This window comes from Chondrus crispus, genomic scaffold, assembly GCF_000350225.1.
Source record: "Chondrus crispus Stackhouse genomic scaffold, scaffold_138, whole genome shotgun sequence".
Lineage (NCBI taxonomy): Eukaryota > Rhodophyta > Florideophyceae > Gigartinales > Gigartinaceae > Chondrus > Chondrus crispus.
In genome coordinates, this window is record NW_005179009.1 from 29,715 (window position 1) to 42,228 (window position 12,514).

The 12,514-nt window shown below is 48.5% G+C and overlaps 2 protein-coding genes; one reads left to right on the forward strand and one right to left on the reverse strand.

The window, feature by feature from the left end:
* Positions 1-5: 5 nt before the first annotated feature.
* Positions 6-2,296, reverse strand: CHC_T00002402001 (hypothetical protein). XM_005713552.1 is given in 2 exon segments: positions 6-160; positions 161-2,296. The coding sequence occupies 1 exon segment, from the start codon at positions 2,294-2,296 to the stop codon at positions 161-163; it is 2,136 nt and encodes a 711-aa protein (XP_005713609.1). The 3' UTR covers positions 6-160.
* Positions 2,297-7,454: 5,158 nt separating this feature from the next.
* CHC_T00002403001 (hypothetical protein) lies at positions 7,455-9,119 on the forward strand. The gene has a single exon (XM_005713553.1). The coding sequence runs from the start codon at positions 7,455-7,457 to the stop codon at positions 9,117-9,119; it is 1,665 nt and encodes a 554-aa protein (XP_005713610.1).
* The last annotated feature ends 3,395 nt before the right edge of the window (positions 9,120-12,514 follow it).

Consider the following 12,514-nt stretch of genomic DNA (forward strand, 5'->3'; position numbering starts at 1 on the left):
AAATATTTACGAGAACATGTGGCCTATTCCCGCAGATATACCAACGTCCGTCTTTCAGGTGTTTAAAGAAACTGCTCATTGAAATTTTCAAGTAAAACGACATATCCTAATATTTCCAGACAGAGAAACCGTCAATGCGTCTGTCGCGACTGCTTTTCTCCTACATTAGCGTCCCTTTCATGACAACGTTATGAGCAGCGAAGGATAGAAAGCGAGCACAACCATCTATGCACAAACTAGAGGATTCCAAGAAACAGGAGTCCGAAAATCCGGGGACAATCACATCTTTGCAAAGATGTGTAAACGTCCCCAACCCATGACTCGTTTCCTCGGTCTGACATACAGCGGCTAGAACTGCGGCCCAAGCGAGCCCAACTCCGCTCTCAAAAACACTACTCATGACAACTCTACTGTTACTAGAAGCCGCAATCTCGCGTAGCTTAAAGATATCCCGGAGCAAACCTATCACTGCTGGTTTCACCACTAATGCACCACAATCTGCCGAGTTAGCTAATGAGGCAATTTCCCGTAGATTACAATCAGAAATGCTCTCATCTAAGCCCACGCGAATACGTGGCCCGGTATCTGAGTCTAATAGGTATGCTTCGAGTTCGCTGCTTTCTCTGAACGGTTCTTCTAAGAAATCGATCTTGCTGGACTGGGTCCCAAGGCAAGATCTGATCGCGTCGAATTGTTCTTTGGTCCAGGCCCGGTTAGCATCAAGACGCACGATGCGTCCTTTTTTCTCTGCCTCAAGAACCGTTGCTTTTAGGATTTCGCCTTCTTTTATTGCTTCTTCTGTGACTCCTACCTTCACTTTCAGAGTCTGAAATGGACTTTGTTCCATGAAGTTAACAAGCCTTTCCTTGCATTGAGAATGGGAAGTGACATCAACATTTAGAATGGACCGCGGCAACACACCATTCAGTGGAAGGCTTCGGCATGGCCTCTCTAGGAAAGTCTGGTCTATACTGCAGGCAACCATCAGATGCCTGATGAGGCTTTTCAAACTGATTTTTTTGAATTGACTCAAGAGATGTAGAGCTGCAGAAGTAAATGCGTTCTTAATCACCGGTGACATAGTCCGTAAGGTCATATCCATGTTCAGCAACACACAACATTGATGTCCAAATAGCCCTGGCGTGACATGCAAAACGTGCGACAGACACTGAACTTCCGTCAGGCATTTTTCAATATTCTGCGTGTGCAGGCCTGGGAGTGGACAAATGTCTCCCACTCCAGTGACACCATTGTCGTCCGATGACAGAGCTAACAACATACCATCACGTTGATGTACGTTGATCCCGTTGACCTTCATCGGATTTTTGAGGGGCAATGAATATCTAAGTATCCTCACTGCAAGAATCTTGACCGTATCATCGGAGGTTGAGGGACGGAAATTCGCTTCAAGGAATTGAGAGATAGAATGATTACACTCGGCTGGTTTTTGCATTATGACATTGTGTCCAGATCCTATAACTGCCTCAGTCGAGAAGTTAACAAACAGCTTCCCCATTCGCGTGGAGAACGCTGCATACTTCTCGTCACAATCGCCATGTACATAGAGTGTTGGAACATCGAGAACATCGAGGGTAGCGGAATTGGGCTCTGGATACCTTGCCATGTAGAGGGCAGCTTCTGTCCAGGCCGTTTTGTGACTATCAAAGGTAATGTGGCGGTGCGTCAACATGTAGGTGAATCTGTCAGTATCTGGAAAATGATGCCACATCGGTGAGGCATACCAAGAATTTAAGAGCCAATCCCCGAAATCCATTGAAGACTTCACGGTCTGGAGTCTGGTCGCGATGCGCTCCCCATCTGCTGCTCTCTCTCTGCGTTCTTTGTCGTTCATCGGAGGGGGAGCTGAGCTGATTAACAGCAGAGCCTGCAGCCGAAAACAGCGCAGAGAACGGCGAGACAGGTCATCGGCTATTTCTAGAGCCAGGCGACCGCCGAGAGAGTATCCACCGATGATGAGAGGATAGTGAGATCCCTGGTCCACCGCAAAAATGTCTGCCAATGCCTTTACAAGAAGAAGTGCAGCCTCTCGAAGGCTACGAGGACGGCAATCAACAGATTTACCATGGAAAGGAAGATCTGGAATAATAACTCTGTAACCATCCCGAGCAAGCCTATTCCCAAGGGAAACCATGTCTTGGAAATGACCCATCCAGCCGTGAAGCAACAGGACTAAGCGGTGGTGAGGATGCAAGTGGCCATCACATGGCACACAAATTTGGACAAAGTGGATTGGCTTAGTAGTTATCGACCATTGTCGAGGTTGTTGATCGCGCATTTTGGAGAAAGGAAAGTTCTAAGAGTGACCAACTGCTCTCACGAGGGGCATGCGTGCAGGGCGGTCTGACTGCTCAGTTTTCACAGGACGGCGTGGCGATGTGCAGAGTGCCGTAAAGCGGCTCTAATCTGCATTACTTCTATTGATGATTGATTCAGAAGGAACATGGAGCTCGAGATGGGCTCGATTACAATATGAACGGAAACATGTGGGGGACAGGCCGTTTATCCCACCACAAAATTTATAACCAAACACAATATATATTACACAGTATCCCGAGCGTTATTCCACATGCCATGTGCTGCATTATCCCTGCTGTGCAAATCCTCCATCCCTTCACTGTCGAAAACATCTGGACAGGTCTTCATTCCCCTATTCTATTCACATTCCTCATCGGTTCGACCTTTTCCGGCGCTCTTGCCAAGAAAAACCGTGTGAGTATGCTGCGTCATGCGTTCTGAGCAGTGGCGAGACCTTATCCAAACCGTGAACAAGCTAGCGATGCGAGATTACAAAGGAGTCCGGCCTGATTTCTGAGTCAAAGATGCTCAGTCGTTCGACTTCAAGGGGATCCGATCATGCATTCATTTCCACTCATACAATTTTAGTAGCACAGCGTAAGCGCCCAGTGTTGTTTTCATTGCGCAAGAGCACATTCAATATTTCGAACTGCTTTCGTAGAGCATCACGTCGCGTTTCGTCGCATGTCACATGCTCGCTGCAGTCCTCTGAAGATGACGGACAGGGTACGGAGTGTGGGATCCATTTAAACAAGGACTCTTCAAGAAAATACTTCGCCACGTACGAGTCCTGGCGCAACCCTACTTGGCTGCGTTCTCGTGACTTCAATGATCGTCAGACCTCATCACAGGGTCCCTCAAATGACTCTCAGCCTTTTCTCGATATGTCACAGCCGTACTTTTCCTTGAAAGTTTCGTCCTCTGTCGCTTTGCTCTCGATAATCGGATTTCTGGGCTTTGTATACGTGCGTTTAAACACCCTTGTGTGTGATACGCTGCACACTACAGTCGCGTCTGCCATATCACGGGACCTGAGCATCGGTCGAGTTGTTCGATACAATCCTATTACTGGTATAAAGCTAAGGGACGTGTCCGTAGCACCGTCAGCTGAGTACCCTACTGCCCCTGTCATTTCTGCTACCGATGTGGATATTTCTCTCTCAGGATTTGTTTCGTTCATCTTTTCGCGTCGTCCACTGCTTGTGAACGTTAGACTTGATGGAGCTGAAATTCGGGTGTCGCAAATTGTCGTTGACGGTCCCAAGCATGAACCGGTCGGGCAATGGGATCCTAGTTTTTACCTTGCACGAAAGCAGGACGGGATAGACGAGGAAGTAATACAAACGCTTTTCAAAGTCTTGAAGTACCTGCAACTCGGTAGTTTATCAGTTCGAAACGCACAGGTTTTCTTGCAACCAGCTGACTTTCTCGAATACGGGCATGGGAGTGAAGTGGTTGAAATTCGAGAGGCAAAGGCAGACGTTAGGTTTCCTCGTTTCATGGAAGCCGAAGGAGGATACAATTCATTGATTGAGATGGATGGAGACTTCATAGCTAACGCAAGTGGCACTCCTATCGAAGGAGGCTCAGTTCAAGTCCAATGTCAGATGAGCGGCAACGCGTTGCGAGATCTAAAACCAGAGGATCCCATTGTTAACCTTCATGTAGTTGGCGAGAAAGTGCGTGCGAACCGCGTTGCGTCCTTTTTGAGTCTCCCTTTCCGAGCTGATAACGGCGTTTGCTCGGCTGACATCAACATGGATTTTCTTTACAAGTCGTCCTCTCTAGTGCCGTTGATGCGTGGTGAGGGTCAATTGCATGATGTCGGCCTTCGGTTTCATCCAGATCCAAAGACTCCCACATTTCAACGTATCAACGGGAAGCTGCGCTTCGAGGGTAAGTCTCTTTTCCTGGATGGACCCGTTGGTGAACTTGGAACTCTGCCGATGACTGTGGTGGGGGATATTCATCTCGAGGATGGATATAATCTGATGGGCTATGTTCGTCCTGTTGATATGAATAACATTATCGATACCTTTGACTTGGACAAGTTTGTACCGGTAGAGGGCTTAGCTATAGGCGAGGCCCAGCTTTCCGGTTCGCTTGAAGAACCTATAATTTCCGGATGGGCCGAATCCGTCGGCCAGGACTCTATCTTCGATCGGCTACCGTTGACGCATGCGAATGTGTCGTTTAAGTGGGACGCCATCGCCGGGATGTTGAACTTCTCGGAAATTGAAGCGACAGTCAAGGGTGGAGGCTCTATCAACGGTTCAGGAAGTATTTTCTTTGACATGACGAAGGAATCTCCATACGGTATATCACAAACAGAGCATAGTCCGAGAAGTCCGAAATATTTATACTGGAACCCCAGAGCACCTCAGGACAGGATCACATCCCTTAGCCCTTTGCCACAAGATCCACTAGAAATAGACGAGCATGCTCCCTTTCGTCCATATGATTCCATGCGCTTTGACTTTAAAGCCACTGACGTCAGTGGAGGCGACCTTGTGAAAGCGTATGGCGGCGAACATGGCCAAATGGCATCGGAGGCGATTGGTCTTGTCAGCGGAGAAGGCATTCTAGCAGGGAATGTCGAAGACGCAAACTGCAGGGTTGCGTGGAGGTCCACTACCCCACCTCCAGTTATTCATTTGAATTTGAAAGACTCTGAACTACCAGAAGAAGAAAAAAGAAAGGAAGTACAGTCCAGAGAACTTACCCAGGAAGAAAAAAAACAACATCGACTGGCGCATAGCATTCATCAAAAGTCCCTATCCAAGCCCTTGGAACCGGCTCAGCAACAAACAGAGGATGTCTTGCTCGGAGGAGGAGATTTTCGTGGACTTGTTTATGTCAAGTTGGGAGACTTACCTGACGCAAGGCGAGTGAAAGTAAGGACTATCGTAAAAAATCTAGACGCCAGACGTCTTGCGTGGGCTGATCCAGAGCTACAAAAGTCGATGGCTCATGTACCGTTTCTAAAGGTATCTATGGACACCTACTTCAAGGGGGTGATGTCGCAAAGGCCAAATATGATTCCAGGACAAGTCTCGCAATCCCGAACTCCTCGTATGGAGCTCGTCGGTGTTGATGGAGCTTTGGCTGTTAAGAACTTAACGATGAATAAGGTGAAGTTTGAAAAAATCATGAGCGGATCGTTTTCGTTCAGTGTTTCTGACTTCTCACTTTCGCTGCGGGAAGTGTTGAGCAAAGTTACGCGTAGAGAGGTGGAGAATGCGAGAAATGTGGGGCAGCAAGGGGGTGCAAAGACCACAGGCTACGACGAACTGACATTAACAGCATCTGTGAAGGGAACAGCAGATTTTTCTTTTCGACAAGGCAACTCTGAAGTAATCGCATCCGTTTCCCAAGAAGAACAGAACACCCATCAGGCTGTCTTGTTTGTTCGAAATTTTGCTATTGAAGACGTTGTTGGAGGCGATATTATGTTTTCGAGCGGAAATACTCTGTCTGGGGTAGTGAACGCCAATATGAAGTTAGATCTCTCATCAAGACGAGGCGACGGGAATGTGTCTCTGGAGAATCCGCGCATTGGACCGTTGAACTTTTCATCAGTTACAGGAAATTTAGTTTGGCGTGATCAAGACCTATATCTTGACGGAGGAACAGTTAAGTACCGACGCTCTGTTTATGAAATTGAAGCTCGCTACGATACATCAGCGAAGGATGGAGGATTTGAATGGGAGGTGAACGTTAATATTCCGCGTGCCAGTATTCAGGATGTTGCAACTCTTGTTCAATCAGGGAATGATGTCGCCACTGCAATGCAAAGTCCCACAGACAAGATTTCGCAGAGCCGACAAGAATACTCCGGTGGTCCGTTGTGGATACAAAAACTGTCTCGTTCTGGCTCACGGAAGCAAGGCACTGTATTATACGAGTGGGAAGTGCCAGAGACCCTGACTTTTTCAGATCAACTTGACTGGTTTCATCAGTATCTCGAGGAAAAGCAAAACATTGCCCAGCTGTCGATAGCCAAAGCTTTTGACGCCGCGGCAATGAATCGGCCATCAACATTCGGAGATGTAGATGGCAATATTTCAGGGCGAGTCACTTTAAAGTACAATTCCAGCTCAAGCGAGGTTGGGTCCATGCCGTCAAGTGCAAGTGCCATTTTGCAAGCAATTTTGGATCAGCTTACGAGAACAAGCTTTTCTTTTCAACTCAATGGCACGAGCTGGAGGGTTGGGCCCTCTGTCTTAGAAGATGTGAAGCTCGTTGGAACATTTGAAGATGGGGTTTTAAATGTGGGACCATTAACGTTCAATGGCGGAGATGGGTTTGGTGCAGAAGCTCTAGGCCGCATCACAAACACTGGGTCAGTCAAAGTTTCAGCCAAGCTGCGCAAAGCACCAGCAGATCTTGTCAACCGATTCAGTCAAGCGCCGGTAAATGTAAAAGGAGAATGCAACGGGCGCATAGAGGTTGAAGGGAGCTTATCAAACCCCCGTGCCTTTGGACGAGTGGTCTGGACGTCTGCGACCCTAAACGAGAAACAAGTTCGAGGGGCGAAAACGGATTTTGCATGTATCAACGGACGATGTATACTGAACGCGGATGCCAGAGTTGGAGGACGAAAGGTGAAGACGTCTGAGGAGGCAGAGGAAGAGGCTGTGGCAAAGACTTTGCAATGGGGTGAGGGTGCCCCTTCAGGGCTCACAGATTTAGCATCCCAAGTATCGAGAAAAGACGAAAACACACTCCTGTCAAGAAAGACTAGTGGTGGAAAAGGACAGGGAGAGACCTTGCAAGTTCGAATAAGCGCGCCAGTACGGTTTTACTTGCTGAAGTACCTCAAGAGGCGAGCGTCATCGTCGTTTTGGTCAAACGTTCAACCAGTACTTGGGGGGTCTCTACCGTCAGATGACAACTGGATTTTGATGGACGTCGACGTGAAGAAGTATGGCCTAGTATTACTAAACACTGCTTTCCCAGAACTGGGCTGGGAAAGCGGAGATTCAGATATCAAGTTGCGTGTGTCAGGCACGTTGGCCGAACCGGTGGTTGAAGGCAAGATATCACTATGGGATGGTCGAATTTCCTCATCACTATTGTCAGAGCCGTTGCAAGGGGTTCGTGGGGAAATTGAGTTTCGCAAGACGGGTCTTGTATCAATGAGGTCTGTTTCCGGACGATGTGCCGGAAAATGGTTTAACGCGAGTGGAGATATATTTTTTTCTGAGTTGCATCGAGATAGACTATCTGAAGCCATAGCGGCAGATCACACAGCCCTGCAACTCTTAGAAGCAAAAAATTCTGGAAATAAGAAGCAACGCAGGCTACTTCAGAATAGACAAAGTGCTTCCAACGTTGCATTGTTACGGGGACGACGGGGGTTATCATTAGAATTTGGAGAGTTTCCCGTGAATTTCCAGAACATTGTCCTCAGCAAACTTTCAGGAAAAGTACAAATGGCCGCAACGCTGGCCAATCCAGTCGTTAGTGGCGGATTGACATTCTCAGATGGGTTCATTTCGTTGGGAAACGCAGCGGGGGTGCCTAGAGGTGCCTTAGGAGCTCGAACAAAGAATGCAATGGTGCGCAAGGTTCCGCCAACTGCCGATATGTCGTTGAAAGATGAAAATCACCTTCGAGGAAGGGAGAAGAGTGAAACAGACGAGAACATCAACTTAGAAGCAAGTACAGAACTAACAACACAAGACAAATTGCTCCCGAATGGGGATGCTAGTATTTTATTAAGTGGTCTCCGTATTAACATAGGTCGGGGTATGAAGGTGATACAACCGTTGGTACTGAACTTGGACACTACTGGAACTCTAGTCCTAGAAGGTTCACCGCAAGCCCCACAGATAGAAGGAGAAATTCGTTTACTGCGAGGACGAGTGAATTTATTAGCCACGCGGATGTCGATTCGCAAAGATGCAAAGAATTACGTCAGATTTGTGAAGTCTGACGAGACAAGCCCTTCAACAGCTGAAGATAGCCCAGAGCCTCTCATCAATGCCACCCTCGAAAGTGAGAGGTTGCTTGTACGAATTCCAGAATGCCGTTTATCGAAATGGGCAGAGCATTTAGAAGTGACGGACAGGAGTGGGGATCAGATGAGTGGAGCGACGTGGGACGCGCTTGTACAATCAGAGTTGAAGGAGCTACGCAACCCCGAAGCAGCAGCGAGACTATTTGCGAAGTATGCGTTTCAAGCTGTGGAGGCGGGGGGGAAAGCCGGTAAATTTGAGTGGCGAGTGTTCCCAGCCCTCGTAAAGAAGAATGACGGCAAGTCCGGAAAGCTGAAGGATGAAATCGGAGCTGGCGCGGAAGTTGAAGTAGGAGGACTCGCTATCGGTGGGAAGCGGTCAGTGGATGGAACAGTGGGGGGGAAAGTGAGATTGAGATTACGGGACTGGTTGAGTTGGGAGGTGGAGCAGGAGGGTGCCGCAAACACGAGAACGATCAAGCTGGAGGTGGATTTGACGCCCAAGCGGTGGAACGAGAATATAGGTGGTGATCGGGAAGCTGATGCATCGAATACTAATGAAGGACAAAGTGACCGCCAGAAACGAAAGGATAAGAAGGGGACGACGCGACTGCAGGGTGATACGGGTCCGGACAAAGAAGAAAGCAAAAAAGAGGGAGCCGGAGCTGAGAATACACACAAAGGTCCCTCTGAAACGAAGGTTGTGACGGAGGGAACATCTACAGCAGAGAAAGAACGTGTGGAAGATACAAAGTTGGGGCTGAATGACGCAAGTGAAGGGGTGACTTCAAAGGATGAAAAGACAATTGACAGTGAAAATGCATCTAAGGGCAGCGGAAAGTAGGTTCGGGTCACCCCTTGCCCGAAGTTGTACAAATTATAAAAGAGCACGATAGAGTGATGTGGGAGAAAATTAAGACAAGCACAAACGCCTACCAAGTTTATCCTGTGCCTGCTTTGCAATTAAGAATTTTATAAACCAGCAATCGTTGCCGGACACTGAACAGTGTAGTACGTGCTGTCGAAGGTCAACGTTTACGAGGACGCAAAAGGTAAAAGTTGATCGGGTGAATTTTTGAATGTGAGGGCAGCATTTTGAGTTATAGACGAGGAGCATATGAATGTTTTCGTGCGTGCATGTGTGTGTGCTTCAAAAGTTAGCTGCTATCCACGTTTGCGTACGGCCGTAGAGAAACAATACAACAACTGTAAGGCATTGTCAAAAACTATCGCTCCTACTGAATGGTTCATTTGTAGGATGAAGCAGGTAACTATTCCTTACCTGCAAAACGGTCTGCACGGTATGTCAGCGGCTTATACTTCCTGAAGACGTCTAAGATTCCGAAACTGGTATGCAGCAAGCTTATGAGGCAAGTAATTTAGCGCAGGAATGGCGCCTTGTGTATGCTTTTATTTTTCTAACTTTCAGGCGGAGCCGATGCTATACCACAGGATGGGCTTTTTTATAGACTCACATTTGAGTGGGACATGATAGGACCGAGCCGTGATAAGGCACACGGGCGAGGGTAGCAGATGCAACGCTGGACTATATCGTGCAACTAAGGCGCTGGGAGAGACGAGACTTGGCGGTTCCAAATGAAGTGCCCATGCGATTCGCAATCTGACGAGCTACACAAGGGTAGATGCTCAAGTACAGACGTGGTGCAACATGTGCAAGCATGTGACGCTGGATACACGTATCAGCCCCACCGTTATTCTTAACCAGAATCATATATTAATTGAAAATAGTACTTCCCGATGAGCCTTTGTGCTCAAACTTTGTCGACATACGCGTGGCCTCTATTGATGCAATATTGGAGGAGACGCCCTCCCCAATCAAAGAACAGATGTAACGCCACCTCGTTCGAGGTGGGGCTTAATCCACCCCTGAGTTGCTGTTTTGAGACAATTCCTAACCAAAGCGCATGCACAACACACCATTTTTTATTAATTTTGGGGTGGTATCCCCAGTGTCCCGAGTGCACGATAACGTGCAATCACCTTTCGATGTCCTCTTGAATCCAGCAAGACTCTCGCCCTCACACCGCGCAACGACATCCAAGTCACATGCGAAATGCATGCTTCTTCAGCACCGCCGCGAGCACGGGCTGGCTCTTCCACCTCAGTCTCCCGTTCCAAGCGTCGTCGCCAGGCTGCGGATTCACGAGCAGCCTTCTCCGCAGCTGCAGTTTCCTTAGCGATAGCTCTAGATTCTAAGTGATTCAACACATCCTGACACGTCAATAAGGAACCACCTTTCGTATTGAGCGGTCCATTCTCGGCGACAGGCCCATCGAAGCGAAATAGGTCACGAGTTTTGGTAAAGCTTTCTGTTAACTGCGGGAAAGATTGGAAAGCTGCCTCTCGAGATGGATGGTCACCGATATTAGATATGTCAGCCAACTTGATACCTTCTGGGACGGGGCGCTTGCGCCTCGGGCACCACAATCCACACGCAAGAAACCCACTAACAATATTACTGTAGGTTAAGGCTCGCTTATACGTTTCATGCACCAAATCGCATAATGTATAAACATCGTTGCGAATACTTCCTGCAGAGGCAAGTACCCTGTCATTTACAGCATTTCGAAGATACGTCTTGAATGGGGAAAATATATAGTAGTCCAACACCTGGGTCCGATGGCTGGTATGAGCAGGTAAAGCTATGACGACTGTAGTACAACAACGCGAAGGCAACGGCGCCACCGCTGCCGCCCCGGGATACAGTACGATGGGCTGTAAGCGCGAGACGAACTGTAAGGAGTTATATTTACAGCACACGGCCGGTGCAGAGTACAGTAGTACCCCGCTGGTTACACGTGTAGGATCCGAACGGTAAGTAATTAGTAATTAGTAGTTAATGGCACAAATTAGCCAATTTAGCACAGTAGCTGGTATACAGTAAGTAACAGCTACTGTAGCGGGACAGGTGTCCTGGCGTCCCACTTAGGGGTTAAGACCGGGGGCACCTGCCCCGTTCCAGTAAACGGGGGCAGACTCGCCTCCCTTCCCTTTACGGCTTTTTGCTAACTCCGTCCGGTTTTACCTCTAAGTCTCAGGCTTCTAACCCGTGACCGGCCGTCCGGATCTGACACCACCGACCGGCTGCGCGTCACCGGCCACGTGAGCCTTCCCTCTTTTCGAGTCCTTCCGTACGGTTCGCGCTCGCGTGGGTTACCCAGCGTCGCGCGCTCCCTTACCTCTAACCCCCCCTCGTTCCGAGTGGTCGGGACGAAGGTAGTTTTACCACAACGACTACATTATTGTTCTTCAAAAGCTGCAAGGCTTTGAAGGACTTGTGAGCCCCGTATCCGTCAAACGTCAAAACAATATTGCGGTGCCGTGACCGCAGCTCTGTCGTCGCTATCACAAACAACTTCGCAAACGCATTAAAAATCTCCGTGTCCATACCAGCGGGATCTCGATATGCCACAAGAGCATTCTCCGGCAAAATCATGCTGGTGTTTTTTGGGTCCCATCGGGATGTAGCCTCCACTTAGAACGCTTCCCGGTTAAGATCGCAACTAGATCATACACTCTGCCGTCTGCTGATACAATGGGCATAACAGTGACATGGTCGGCATTCTTTGACCACTTCATCTCTCTTGCGTTTGACCTTCCCTTCTTCTCCCCTACAGCCTTTGCCCGGGCTCTGTTTGTAGTTCTCGTAGAAAACCCAGACTCATCCAGATTGAAAATCTGGGAGCCGTGCGTGATTCCGTATCCCTGATAAACCTGACTCAGACAGGCAAAGTGCTCCGCCATGTTGTGTACGGACATGGCAAGTAATCTATCGTGCTCCAAGTTACACCTCCGTCTTAAGGAGAGCTGCTCATGGCGCTTAAAACCCCGGGAAGAAAGCCATCGCTGGGACGCAGTTACTTAAAGGGTATGGATGCCTGACGGTGTACAGAAAGATGTTGGCAAAAGTGCTGTATTAAATCCTTGAGAGATTCTCGTGAAAGAGGGGTGCCATTTTGAGCGAATTCGATGACTGAATTCACGATAATGCTTTCTTCTTGTTCTGTGAGGTAGTTAGGGTGTCCAGGTCCGATCAGCGAAGGGATGGGGTTGTGATAGTAAAGACGAAATAGTCGACCATGAAACGTCGAACAGCCGGGCGGCCCCGCGGAGGGAAAATTGCTTTGTGACGACAGCATGTTTTGCGTTTCTGAGTCTTGAGTCTTTCATCGCCTTTGGAAGGTGGCGGAATCCTTGGGGGTGCTTCATGATGGCTTC

Excerpts from the sequence above, each read along its gene's own strand:
- CHC_T00002403001 (XM_005713553.1), top strand. The coding sequence starts at position 7,455 with ATGAGGTCTGTTTCCGGACGATGTGCCGGAAAATGGTTTAACGCGAGT.
- CHC_T00002402001 (XM_005713552.1), bottom strand. The coding sequence starts at position 2,296 with ATGCGCGATCAACAACCTCGACAATGGTCGATAACTACTAAGCCAATC.